The sequence below is a fragment of the Salmo salar genome, chromosome 01 (genome assembly GCF_965601325.2).
Source record: "Salmo salar chromosome 01, fSalSal1, whole genome shotgun sequence".
NCBI classification, from domain to species: domain Eukaryota; kingdom Metazoa; phylum Chordata; class Actinopteri; order Salmoniformes; family Salmonidae; genus Salmo; species Salmo salar.
The window spans coordinates 107275001-107289926 of NC_138291.1; the positions used below are offsets into that span (position 1 = coordinate 107275001).

At 46.8% G+C, this 14926-nt stretch overlaps 1 protein-coding gene across 1 annotated transcript in view; it reads right to left on the reverse strand.

Annotated features, from left to right (window-relative positions):
• Positions 1-14926, reverse strand: part of LOC145877432 (EH domain-binding protein 1) — a 47154-nt gene that overhangs the window by 30196 nt on the left and 2032 nt on the right. The window contains exons 2-3 of the mRNA XM_082972896.1: positions 10639-10830; positions 1-16 (exon numbers count right to left, since the gene is read on the reverse strand). The exon at positions 1-16 is cut by the window's left edge and continues 124 nt beyond it. Of these exons, the coding sequence (XP_082829022.1) occupies positions 1-16; positions 10639-10830 (208 nt within the window). The remainder of the gene's footprint in view (positions 17-10638; positions 10831-14926) is intronic.

The following is a 14926-nucleotide window of genomic DNA, read 5'->3' on the forward strand; positions in this document are numbered from 1 at the left end:
TGTTTACTGTTCACACCTGGACAGACAGACAGACAGACAGACAGACAGACAGACAGACAGACAGACAGACAGACAGACAGACAGACAGACAGACAGACAGACAGACAGACAGACAGACAGACAGACAGACAGACAGACAGACAGACAGACAGAGAAAGAGAAAGAGAGGATTTCACCATGAGGTCAATGGTGACTTTAACACGGTTAGAGTTTAATGGCTGTGATATGAGAAAACTGAGGATGGATCAACAACATTGCAGTTAGTCCACAATACTAATCTAAATAACAGAGTGAAAAGAAGGAAGCCTGTACAGAATACAAATATTCCAACACATGGATCCTGTTTGCAACAAGGAACTAAAGTAAAACATCAAAAAAGGTATAAAAGAAATGTACTTTATGTCCTGAATGGGGCAAAACCAACACAACACATCACTAAGTACCACTCTTCATATTTTCAAGCATTGTGGTGGCTGCATCATGTTATGGGTATGCTTGTCATCGGCAAGGACTAGGGAGTTTTTTAGGATAAAATAAATGGAATAGAGCTAAGCACAGGGTAAATCCTAGAGGAAAACCTGGTTCAGTCTGCTTTCCAACAAACACTGGGAGACAAATTCACCTTTCAGCAGGACAATAGCATAAAACACAAGGCCAAATCTACACTGGAGTTGCTTACCAAGACGACATTATATATTCCCGAGTGGCCTAGTTACAATACATAAAAAAATATATATATATATTTTCTCCCCCAAATTTGATCTTGTCTCATCTCTGCAACTCCCCAACGGTCTCGGAGAAGAAGGTCGAGTCATGCATCCTCCGAAACACGACCCGACTAACCGCACTTCTTAACACCCGCCTGCTCACTCCGGAAGCCAGCCGCACCAATGTGTCGGAGGAAACACAGTTCACCTGATAACCGAGGTCAGCCTGTTGGCACCCGGCCCGACACAAGGAGTCACTAGAGCGTGATGAGCCAAGTAACCCTCCCCTAACCATGACGACGCTGGGCCAAACCCTCCCCTAACCATGACGACGCTGGGCCAAACCCTCCCCTAACCATGACGACGCTGGGCCAAACCCTCCCCTAACCAGGACGACGCTGGGCCAAACCCTCCCCTAACCAGGACGACGCTGGGCCAAACCCTCCCCTAACCAGGACGACGCTGGGCCAAACCCTCCCCTAACCAGGACGACGCTGGGCCAAACCCTCCCCTAACCAGGACGACGCTGGGCCAAACCCTCCCCTAACCAGGACGACGCTGGGCCAAACCCTCCCCTAACCAGGACGACGCTGGGCCAAACCCTCCCCTAACCAGGACGACGCTGGGCCAAACCCTCCCCTAACCAGGACGACGCTGGGCCAAACCCTCTCCTAACCAGGACGACGCTGGGCCAAACCCTCCCCTAACCAGGACGACGCTGGGCCAAACCCTCTCCTAACCAGGACGACGCTGGGCCAAACCCTCTCCTAACCAGGACGACGCTGGGCCAAACCCTCCCCTAACCAGGACGACGCTGGGCCAAACCCTCCCCTAACCAGGACGACGCTGGGCCAAACCCTCCCCTAACCAGGACGACGCTGGGCCAAACCCTCTCCTAACCAGGACGACGCTGGGCCAAACCCTCTCCTAACCAGGACGACGCTGGGCCAAACCCTCCCCTAACCAGGACGACGCTGGGCCAAACCCTCCCCTAACCAGGACGACGCTGGGCCAAACCCTCTCCTAACCAGGACGACGCTGGGCCAAACCCTCCCCTAACCAGGACGACGCTGGGCCAAACCCTCTCCTAACCAGGACGACGCTGGGCCAAACCCTCCCCTAACCAGGACGACGCTGGGCCAAACCCTCCCCTAACCAGGACGACGCTGGGCCAAACCCTCTCCTAACCAGGACGACGCTGGGCCAAACCTGCCCTAAACAGGACGACGCTGGGCCAAACCCTGCCCTAACCAGGACGACGCTGGGCCAATTGTGCGCCGCCCTATGGGACTCCCGATCACGGCCGGTTGTGATACAGCCTGGAATCGCGATGCAGTGCCTTATACCGCTGAGATGCAGTGCCTTAGACCGCTGAGATGCAGTGCCTCAGACCGCTGAGATGCAGTGCCTTAGACCGCTGAGATGCAGTGCCTCAGACCGCTGAGATGCAGTGCCTCAGACCGCTGAGATGCAGTGCCTCAGACCGCTGAGATGCAGTGCCTCAGACCGCTGAGATGCAGTGCCTCAGACCGCTGAGATGCAGTGCCTCAGACCGCTGAGATGCAGTGCCTCAGACCGCTGAGATGCAGTGCCTCAGACCGCTGAGATGCAGTGCCTCAGACCGCTGAGATGCAGTGACTCAGACCGCTGAGATGCAGTGCCTCAGACCGCTGAGATGCAGTGCCTCAGACCGCTGAGATGCAGTGCCTCAGACCGCTGCGCCACTTGGGAGGCCCCTAGTTACAGGTTTGACTTAAATCTGCTTGAAAATCTATGTCAAGACTTGAAAATGGCTGTCTAGCAATGATCAACAACAACAACAACTTGACAGAGCTAGAAGAATTTAAAAAAGAATAATGTGTAAATGTTGTACAATCCAGGTGTGGAAAGCTCTTAGAGACTTACCCAGAAAGACTCACAGCTGTAATCACTGGGTGATTCTAACATGTATTGACTTAGGGGTGTGAATACTTATGTAAATTCGATATTTCTGTATTTCATTTTCAATACATTTGCAAACATTTCTAAAAACATGTTTTCACTTTGTCACTATGGGGTATTGTGTGTAGATGGGTGAGAAAAAAACATATTTAATCCACTTTGAATTAAGGCTGTAACAATAAAATGTGGTATAAGTGAAGGGGTATGAATACTTTCTGAAGGCACTATATATACACATATGGTAAACACGGACAAGTGCGCACGCACGCACGCATGCACGCACGCACGCACGCACGCACACACAGATACATGCAGAATATAGCTCTCGGTATTGAAACGTATTGCAAACACACACAGGAAGTGGAGGTAACTCAGTCAGCAGGAGAGTAAGGGACAACAGTGTGTAACAGAGATGGTTTGGTTTGCATTTCAGTCATATCTCTGATTTCTGCCTGAGCACACTAGTAGATAACAGATCCACACACACACACACACACACACACACACACACACACACACACACACACACACACACACACACACACACACACACACAGAGTAAATATATATACATATATATGTGAGGGAGATAGTGATCTGGATTGAATAAGCTGTTTGGGAAGAGAGGTGCGTGACACTGAGTATACATACATAGTGGAATAGGACTATCAGACTAGAGAGAGAGAGATGGAGGGGGGAGAGAGATGAGGGGGGAGGTGGAGGGGGAGAGATGGAGGAGGGAGTGGTGGAGGGGGGAGAGAGAAAGAGAGGGGGAGAGAGAGATGGATGGGGAGAGAGATGTATGTGGAGGAGAGAGAAAGAGACGGGGGAGAGAGAGAGATGGATGGGGAGAGAGATGGAGGTGGAGGAGAGAGAAAGAGACGGGGGGGAGAGAGAGATGGATGGGGAGAGAGATGGAGGTGGAGGAGAGAGAAAGAGACGGGGGAGAGAGAGAGATGGATGGGGAGAGAGATGGAGGTGGAGGAGAGAGAAAGAGACGGGGGAGAGAGAGAGATGGATGGGGAGAGAGATGGAGGTGGAGGAGAGAGAAAGAGACGGGGGAGAGAGAGAGATGGATGGGGAGAGAGATGGAGGTGGAGGAGAGAGAAAGAGACAGAGGGGAGAGAGAGAGAGATGGATGGGGAGAGAGATGGAGGTGGAGGAGAGAGAGAGACAGGGGGAGAGAGATGGAGGTGGAGGAGAGAGAGAGAGACAGGGGGAGAGAGATGGAGGTGGAGGAGAGAGAGAGAGACAGGGGGGAGAGAGTGAGATGGATAGGGAGAGAGATGGAGGTGGAGGAGAGAGAAAGACAGAGATCCCTGATGGACGATGAAGACACACACCTGGTCTGGCTGAGACCCTCTCCTGTCAGGCCAACACAGCACAGGTTGGGCACAGCTGTACACATTATCTTCTTCGGGCTAGGGGGCAGTATTTGGAAATTTGGATGAATGAGGTGCCCAAAGTAAACTGCCTGTTACTCAGGCCCAGAAGCTATGATATGCATATAAGGTGTAGATTTGGATAGAAAACACTCTAAAGTTTCCAAAACTGTTAAAATAATGTATGTGAGTATAACAGAACTCATATGGCAGGCAAAAACCTGAGGAAAATCCAACCCGGAAGTGGGAGATTTTAAAGGTTGTAGTTTTTAAGTGATTGCCTTTCTAATATGCTGTGTCTGTGGGGTCAAATTGCACTTCCTAATGCTTCCAGCAGATGTCAACAGTCTTTAGAAATTGTTTCAGGCTTGTAATGTGACAGGGAATCGAATAAGAGCTCTCAAAACAACAGGCTTCCTGAAAGACATTAGTGCACTCTCGCGCAGTCACGTGAAGTGCGCCGTTCTTTCTTTTTCTTCTGTATTCAATACGCTATTGTCCGGTTGGAATATTATTGAAGATTTATGACAAAAATATCCTAAATATTGATTATATACATCGTTTGACATGTTTCTACGAACTGTAATGGAACTTTTTTGCTTTTCGTCTAGCTTTTGCGCCCGCGCATTGTGCATTTTGATTAGTGAGCTAAACTGAAATAAACATGTGAACAAAACGGAGGTATTTGGACATAAATATGGACTTTATTGAACAAAACGAACATTTCTTGTGGAACTGGGAGTCTTTCGAGTGCATTCCGCCGAAGATCAGCAAAGTGAAGATTTAAAACGCTGTTTCTGACTTTTGTTGATCCACAACTTGGCGGGTAACTGGATAGCTTGCTTTGATGGTTGAGCGCTGTACTCAGAATATTGAACAATGTGCTTTCGCCGTAAAGCTGTTTTGAAATCTGACAAAGCGGTTGCATTAAGGAGAAGTTTATCTTTAATCCTATGTAAAACACTCGTATCTTTAATCAAAATTTATGACGTGTATTTCTGTAAATTGATGTGCTCATTCACTGGAAGTTTTGGAGGCAAAACATTTCTGAACATTATGCGCCAATGTAAAATTGGGTTTTTGGATATAAATATGAACTTTATCGAACAAAATATACATGTATTGTGTAACATTGAGTCCTGGGAGTGTCATCTGAAGAAGATCGTCAAAGGTTAGTGATTAATTTTAGCTGTATTTCTGGTTTTTGTGACGCCTCTCCTTGCTTGGAAAATGGCTGTGTGGTTTTTCTTGTCTAGGCGCTGTCCTAACATAATCTAATGGTATGCTTTCACCGTAAAGCCTTTTTGAAATCGGACACTGTGGTTGGATTAACAAGAAGTTTATCTTTAAAATGGTGTATAATACTTGTATGTTTGATAAATTAGAATTATGAGATTTTTGTTGTTTTGAATTTGGCACCCTGCTATTTCACTGGCTGTTGGCGAGGGGATCCACTCTTTCCTCAACAGGTTATGTTCTGATGTCGTTTGGCCTCTCTACCCATGTCTCTCTCTCTCTCTCTCAGTACTGCTGCTAATCTGAGTCTCTCTTTCCTTCAGCTCACTCCTCTCAATCTCTTCATTTTCTCTCAACCTCTTCACCCTTCCGTCTTTCCTTCCCTCTCCATTTCTTCCCTCTTTCCCTACGGTGTTTATCTCACTCTGTCTCTCTATACCTTCCTCTCTGTACAACTCCATCTCTCTCTCTCTTCCAGCTCCACTTGTCAGGCCTGGTAATCACAGTGCTGGCCTTGTCCTCACACACACACACACACACACACACACACACACACACACACACACACACACACACACACACACACACACACACACACTCGGGGGTGTCCTGCCAGGGCTGAGCACTGGGCTGGAGGAGATGAAAGGGCAGGAGGGAGACCATTTCATGTGTGACCCTCTTTCCACACACACACACTTATCAGGGTTGGGCAGAGAGCCTGGGTGAAGGCGTCCAAAACTTTTCCCGTCTCAGATGGCCAGGTACTCACAAATACATAACAGGGAAACACACACATACGCGCACACACACAAGGAGTGGGGGTCATTCAGTAAGCAGGCGAGTAAGCAAAAACAGTGTGTAACAGAGATGGTTTGGATTGCACACACACACACACACACACACACACACACACAACACACACACACACACACACACACACACACACACACACACACACACACACACACACACACACACACACACACACACACACACAGGGAGGAGGGAAGTGAGGACTGGAGAGATGACAGAGCTCTGGTATACCTATCATAATAATTAACCAATGAGCTACCAGATATATATTAGTCTACCAGATATATATATTAGGGTAGCAGATATATATTATTCTACCAGATATATATTAGGGTAGAAGATATATATTAGTCTACCAGATATATATTAGGGTAGCAGATATATATTAGTCTACCAGATATATATTATTCTACCAGATATATATTAGGGTAGAAGATATATATTATTCTACCAGATATATATTAGGGTAGCAGATATATATTAGTCTTCCAGATATATATTAGTCTACCAGATATATATTAGTCTACGAGATATATATTAGTCTACCAGATATATATTAGTCTACCAGATATATATTAGGGTACCAGATATATATTAGGGTACCAGATATATACACTGCTCCAAAAAAATAAAGGGAACACTTAAACGACACAATGTAACTCCAAGTCAATCACACTTCTGTGAAATCAAACTGTCCACTTACGAAGCAACACTGATTGACAATAAATTTCACATGCTGTTGTGCAAATGGAATAGATAACAGGTGGAAATTATAGGCAATTAGCAAGACACCCCCAATAAAGGAGTGGTTCTGCAGGTGGGGACCACAGACCACTTCTCAGTTCCTATGCTTCCTGGCTGATGTTTTGGTCACTTTTGAATGCTGGCGGTGCTTTCACTCTAGTGGTAGCATGAGACGGAGTCTACAACCCACACAAGTGGCTCAGGTAGTGCAGCTCATCCAGGATGGCACATCAACGCGAGCAGTGGCAAGAAGGTTTGCTGTGTCTGTCAGCGTAGTGTCCAGAGCATGGAGGCGCTACCAGGAGACAGGCCAGTACATCCGGAGACGTGGAGGAGGCCGTAGGAGGGCAACAACCCAGCAGCAGGACCGCTACCTCCGCCTTTGTGCAAGGAGGAGCAGGAGAAGCACTGCCAGAGCCCTGCAAAATGACCTCCAGCAGGCCACAAATGTGCAAGTGTCTGCTCAAACGGTCAGAAACAGACTCCATGAGGGTGGTATGAGGGCCCGACGTCCACAGGTGGGGGTTGTGCTTACAGCCCAACACCGTGCAGGACGTTTGGCATTTGCCAGAGAACACCAAGATTGGCAAATTCGCCACTGGCGCCTTGTGCTCTTCACAGATGAAAGCAGGTTCACACTGAGCACGTGACAGACGTGACAGAGTCTGGAGATGCCGTGGAGAACGTTCTGTTGCCTGCAACATCCTCCAGCATGACCGGTTTGGCGGTGGGTCAGTTATGTTGTGGGGTGGCATTTCTTTGGGGGGCCGCACAGCCCTCCATGTGCTCGCCAGAGGTAGCCTGACTGCCATTAGGTACCGAGATGAGATCCTCAGACCCCTTGTGAGACCATATGCTGATGCGGTTGCCCTGGGTTCCTCCTAATGCCATACAATGCTAGACCTCATGTGGCTGGAGTGTGTCAGCAGTTCCTGCAAGAGGAAGGCATTGATGCTATGGACTGGCCCGCCCGTTCCCCAGACCTGAATCCAATTGAGCACATCTGGGACATCATGTCTCGCTCCATCCACCAACGCCACGTTGCACCACAGACTGTCCAGGAGTTGGCGGATGCTTTAGTCCAGGCCTGGGAGGAGATCCCTCAGGAGACCATCCGCCACCTCATCAGGAGCATGCCCAGGCATTGTAGGGAGGTCATACAGGCACGTGGAGGCCACACACACTACTGAGCCTCATTTTGACTTGTTTTAAGGACATTACATCAAAGTTGGATCAGCCTGTAGTGTGGTTTTCCACTTTAATTTTGAGTGTGACTCCAAATCCAGACCTCCATGGGCTGATAAATTGGATTTCCATTGATTATTTTTGTGTGATTTTGTTGTCAGCACATTCAACTATGTAAAGAAAAAATAATTGAATAAGATTATTTATTTCATTCAGATCTAGGATGTGTTGTTTAAGTGTTCCCTTTATTTTTTTGAGTAGTATATATTAGTCTACCAGATATATATTAGGGTAGAAGATATATTAGGGTAGAAGATATATATTAGGGTAGAAATATTAGGGTAGCAGATATATTAGGGTAGAAAATATATTAGGGTAGAGAATATTTTAGGGTAGCAGATATATTAGGGTAGAAAATACATTAGGGTAGAAGATACATTAGGGTATGGGATATATTAGGGTATGGGCTATATTAGGGTAGAAGATATATTAGGGTAGAAGATATATTAGGGTAGAGGATATATTAGGGTAGAAGATACATTAGGGTAGAGGATACATTAGGGTAGAGGTAATATTAGGGTAGAAGATACATTAGGGTAGAATATATATTAGGGTAGGAGATACATTAGGGTAGAAGATACATTAGGGTAGAAGATATATTAGGGTATGGGATAAATTAGGGTAGAAGATATATTAGGGTAGAAGATATATTAGGGTAGAAGATATATTAGGGTAGAAGATACATTAGGGTAGAAGATATATTTTAGGGTAGCAGATATATCAGGGTAGAAGATATATTAGGGTAGAAGATATATTAGGGTAGAAGATATATTAGGGTAGAAGATACATTAGGGTAGAGGATATATTAGGGTAGCGGGTATATTAGGGTAGCAGATATATCAGGGTAGAAGATACATTAGGGTAGATGATATATTAGGGTAGAAGATATATTAGGGTAGAAGATATATATTAGGGTAGAAGATTCATTAGGGTAGAAGATACATTAGGGTAGAAGATACATTAGGGTAGAAGATATATTAGGGTAGAAGATACATTAGGGTAGAAGATATATTAGGGTATGGTGTAGATTAGGGTAGAAGATATATTAGGGTAGGAGATATATTAGGGTAGAATATATATTAGGGTAGAAGATATATTAGGGTAGAAGATATATTAGGGTAGAATATACATTAGGGTAGAGGTATTATTAGGGTAGAAGATATATTAGGGTAGAATATATATTAGGGTAGAATATATATTAGGGTAGAATATATATTAGGGTAGGAGATACATTAGGGTAGAAGATATATTAGGGTAGAAGATACATCAGGGTAGAAGATACATTAGGGTAAAATATAGATTACGGGAAGAAGGTATATAATAGGGTAGAGGATACATTAGGGTAGAAGATATATTAGGGTAGAAGATACATTAGGGTAGAAGATACATTAGGGTAGAATATATATTAGGGTATGGGATAGATTAGGGTAGAAGATATATTAGGGTAGGAGATATATTAGGGTAGAAGATATATTAGGGTAGAATATATATTAGGGTAGAAGATATATTAGGGTAGAAGATACATTAGGGTAGAATATATATTAGGGTAGAAGGTACATTAGGGTAGGAGATACATTAGGGTAGAATATATATTAGGGTAGACGATACATTAGGGTAGAATATATATTAGGGTAGGAGATACATTAGGGTAGAAGATACATTAGGGTATGGGGTATATTAGGGTAGAAGATATATTAGGGTAGAAGATATATTAGGGTAGAAGATATATTAGGGTAGAAGATATATTAGGGTTGAAGATACATTAGGGTCGCAGATATATTAGGGCAGCCTGTGAAGTGAAGTGCTCAGTAGAGTGGTCCTGTCAAGAATGTTTTATCTGGCACCTCTTGAAACAGGCGGTTTATCAACAAGTAGTGTCTGTCCCACATGGCACCCTTTTCCCTAGGTAGTGCACTGGTACTAGGTACTATTGACCACAGCCCTGGGTCTTTGGGCTCTGCACTACTTAGGGGATGGATCCATTTGCAACGCAGCCGTAGAGCGTAGCATCACAACGACCTCTCCCTTCATAAGGACCGTCTCTGTGACAAAGGTCTTCACCACCAGAAAACAACAAACCACAGAGAAAACAAACAGCAGAGATACTGCTGCTTCAAAGAAACACTATTTATTGTTCTGTTTTCATGTTCTCCTTCCTTTCTGCTTCTTTAACCCTTTACTGTACTCCTGCCTATCTCCTATTGGCAGAACAGGGATGCAAAACGCTGGAAAAAAGTAATTAACTTACCTCTGAAAACATTCCACAAATGCTTTTCTGAAGATACCATTTTTTTATTGTCTAGGGAGAACTTTTTGCAGTTGTTTTTTAATTACTAGTTTTAATAAAATTGTACAGGAATAGAAAAACAAATAAAGCCAGTCTCAGAACTAGAGAATCTGCTACAGGCCAATGGGATCCCAGCTAGCCATGACTCAAGCCAATGAGAAGCAGAGGTCAAAGGGGAAAGTGGAGTCGTGCACATGAGGGGTGAGTTACAGACCGACAAAACAGAGAGCAAACGAACAAGCAGAAGCACCAGCACACAGACAGTTAGTGGTGGTCCCTTTACCCAGAAAGGTTAGCTCAGAGCTGGGGTTAGTAGACTCCTGATGCCCCTGGATGGTGGAGGAGGTCGGAGGGGCCTCAGGAGGGTTAGTATCTACCGCAGCAGCCTCTGTCACAGTTTCATCATGGTGATCTTCATCTCTCCCCCCCTCCTCCTCACCCCCATTATCATCACCTGCATCTCCATCCAACACATCTACAGACGAGAGACAGAGAGAGAGACAGAGACACACAGAGAGAGACAGAGAGACAGAGAGAGAGAAAGAAAGCAAGGAAGAAAGAGAGAGAGGAAGATTGAGAGAGAGAGAAAGAAAGAAAAATGGAGAGAGAGATAAAGAAAGAGGAAGATGGAGAGAGAAAGAAAGAAAGATGGAGAGAGAAAGAAAGAGAAAGATGGAGAGAGAAAGAAAGAGAAAGATGGAGAGAGAAAGAAAGAGAAAGATGGAGAGAGAAAGAAAGAAAGATGGAGAGAGAGGGAAAGAAAGAGAAAGATGTAAGGAGAGAGAGAAAGAAGCATTCTATGTTAGTGCATGTTAGTGGTTATGTGAAGCCATGCTGGTTCCAAGCCCTAGAGAAAGTAAGGAGATATTAATACGTGTTGTGAAAACACAGCAGGCCCCACTTAAGTCTGTCTGTCTGTCTGTCTGTCTGTCTGTCTGTCTGTCTGTCTGTCTGTCTGTCTGTCTGTCTGTCTGTCTGTCTGTCTGTCTGTCTGTCTGTGTCTGTCTGTCTGTGTCTGTCTGTCTGTCTGTCTGTCTGTCTGTCTGTCTGTCTGTCTGTCTGTCTGTCTGTCTGTCTGTCTGTCTGCCTGCCTGGGGTCTGTCTGTCTGGGTGTCTGTCTCTACAGACACACAGACTAACTGAAGCAGAGCCATCACCATCACCAGACAATTCACAGCTCTGTTCAGGCATCGCTGCTGTGACAACAGCTACAGATAAAGGCCAAAAACGAAACAAAAACAAAACATGAAAACACATATTACATTAAGCCTCCCGACGGGACAAAATAAAATCAACACAAACAATAAAAACAATATTAAATCCTGCTGTATAAATAAATGGACTCAAAAGAAACAAATACAAAAAAACTGCTGCAGATGTTTGACAGAGAGTCTCCTTCCCTCCACCCGTTCTGTCACTTAGTGGTAGGAGGAGAGAGAGACAATGAAAGACAGGGGAGGGAGAGAAGGAGAAAGAGAGAGGCAGAGGAAGAGAGAGTAACAGGAAAAAGAGGGAGAGTGAAAAATAACGTGTGAAAGAGAGAGAGAGAAAAGCGAGAGAGAGAAAGACTCAAGGAAAAAGAGAGGGAGAGCATTTTCAGTTTTTAATTTGGTTTCTGTGATGTGTGGAGAGAGCGCGTGCGAGCGAGCGTGGAGCGCGGGTGGCTGGTTAACGCTAGCTAATTAAAGGAAGCTATGGTGATGGAGTTTGGAAAGTTTGCAGGCAGGCAGGCAGGCGGTGGCAGGGGCAGCCCAGGTCTGAATTAACAGGACCCTGAGTGGTGGAGGGAATGATGGAGGAGAGAAGAGAGAGGAGGGAGCAGGGCTAGGATTAGGCGTTCTGCACGGCAGGCCTTGTGCATCAGGCCTACAGCGCTGCTCTTCTCCTCCCTTCTCTCATCCCCCTTTCCTCTCCTCCTCCTCCCTGACACCATTTTTAATGAGATCCACAATTAGCCAGATTCAAAAAGGCAGAAAGAGCAAATAAACCAAACTGCATCTTCCTCCCTCCTCTCTCTCCTCCTGTCTCACTCATCTCCTCTCTCTCCTCCTGTCTCACTCATCTCCTCTCTTCCTCCTGTCTCACTCATCTCCTCTCTCCTCCTGTCTCACTCATCTCCTCTCTCTCCTCCTGTCTCACTCATCTCCTCTCTCTCCTCCTGTCTCACTCATCTCCTCTCTCTCCTCCTGTCTCACTCATCTCCTCTCTCCTCCTGTCTCACTCATCTCCTCTCTCTCCTCCTGTCTCACTCATCTCCTCTCTCTCCTCCTGTCTCACTCATCTCCTCTCTCTCCTCCTGTCTCACTCATCTCCTCTCTCTCCTCCTGTCTCACTCATCTCCTCTCTCCTCCTGTCTCACTCATCTCCTCTCTTCCTCCTGTCTCACTCATCTCCTCTCTTCCTCCTGTCTCACTCATCTCCTCTCTTCCATCTCCTCTCTCCTCCTGTCTCACTCATCTCCTCTCTCCTCCTGTCTCACTCATCTCCTCTCTCTCCTCCTGTCTCACTCATCTCCTCTCTTCCTCCTGTCTCACTCATCTCCTCTCTCTCCTCCTGTCTCACTCATCTCCTCTCTCCTCCTGTCTCACTCATCTCCTCTCTCTCCTCCTGTCTCACTCATCTCCTCTCTCCTCCTGTCTCACTCATCTCCTCTCTCTCCTCCTGTCTCACTCATCTCCTCTCTCTCCTCCTGTCTCACTCATCTCCTCTCTCTCCTCCTGTCTCACTCATCTCCTCTCTCTCCTCCTGTCTCACTCATCTCCTCTCTCTCCTCCTGTCTCACTCATCTCCTCTCTCTCCTCCTGTCTCACTCATCTCCTCTCTCTCCTCCTGTCTCACTCATCTCCTCTCTTCCTCCTGTCTCACTCATCTCCTCTCTCTCCTCCTGTCTCACTCATCTCCTCTCTCTCCTCCTGTCTCACTCATCTCCTCTCTCCTCCTGTCTCACTCATCTCCTCTCTCTCCTCCTGTCTCACTCATCTCCTCTCTCTCCTCCTGTCTCACTCATCTCCTCTCTCTCCTCCTGTCTCACTCATCTCCTCTCTCCTCCTGTCTCACTCATCTCCTCTCTTCCTCCTGTCTCACTCATCTCCTCTCTTCCTCCTGTCTCACTCATCTCCTCTCCTCCTCTCTCTCCTCCTGTCTCACTCATCTCCTCTCTTCCTCCTGTCTCACTCATCTCCTCTCTTCCTCCTGTCTCACTCATCTCCTCTCCTCCTCTCTTTCCTCCTGTCTCACTAGTCTCCTCTCTCTTCCACTCTCTTGCTGTCTCACTAGTCTCCTCTCATCCTCTCTCTCATCTCCTCTCTCTTCCTCTTTCTGTCTCCTCTCTATCTCTCTCTCTTCTTCATCCTCTTTATTCTCTGTCTCTGTCATCTCTCTCACCAAGGTTCTACTTTTACCAGGTTTTGTCTTCAGCCCCCCACAGCTCTGTACCCACAGCTCTGTACCCCACAGCTCTGTACCCCACAGCTCTGTACCCCACAGCTCTGTACCCACAGCTCTGTACCCCACAGCTCTGTACCCCACAGCTCTTCAGCCCCCCACAGCTCTGTACCCCACAGCTCTGTACCCACAGCTCTGTACCCCACAGCTCTGTACCCACAGCTCTGTACCCCACAGCTCTGTACCCACAGCTCTGTACCCCACAGCTCTGTACCCACAGCTCTGTACCCCACAGCTCTTCACCCCACAGCTCTGTACCCCACAGCTCTGTACCCACAGCTCTGTACCCCACAGCTCTGTACCCACAGCTCTGTACCCCACAGCTCTGTACCCACAGCTCTGTACCCCACAGCTCTTCACCCCACAGCTCTGTACCCCACAGCTCTGTACCCACAGCTCTGTACCCCACAGCTCTGTACCCACAGCTCTGTACCCCACAGCTCTGTACCCCACAGCTCTGTACCCCACAGCTCTGTACCCCACATCTTCTCACTCTTGTCCTTTCTCGCTCTCTACTTCTGTCTCCTTCTTTCTCTTCCCATTTCCCCCGTCCTCTCCCTTTCCATTTTTCCCCGTCCTCTCTTTCCATCTTTCCCCGTCCTCTCTCTTTCCATCTTTCCCCGTCCTCTCTCTTTCCATCTTTCCCCGTCCTCTCTCTTTCCATCTTTCCCCGTCCTCTCTCTTTCCATCTTTCCCCGTCCTCTCTCTTTCCATCTTTCCCATCCTCTCTCTTTCCATCTTTCCCCATCCTCTCTCTTTCCATCTTTCCCCATCCTCTCTCTTTCCATCTTTCCCCGTCCTCTCTCTTTCCATCTTTCCCATCCTCTCTCTTTCCATCTTTCCCATCCTCTCTCTTTCCATCTTTCCCATCCTCTCTCTTTCCATCTTTCCCCGTCCTCTCTCTTTCCATCTTTCCCCGTCCTCTCTCTTTCCATCTTTCCCATCCTCTCTCTTTCCATCTTTCCCCGTCCTCTCTCTTTCCATCTTTCCCCGTCCTCTCTCTTTCCATCTTTCCCATCCTCTCTCTTTCCATCTTTCCCCGTCCTCTCTCTTTCCATCTTTCCCCGTCCTCTCTCTTTCCATCTTTCCCATCCTCTCTCTTTCCATCTTTCCCCATCCTCTCTCTT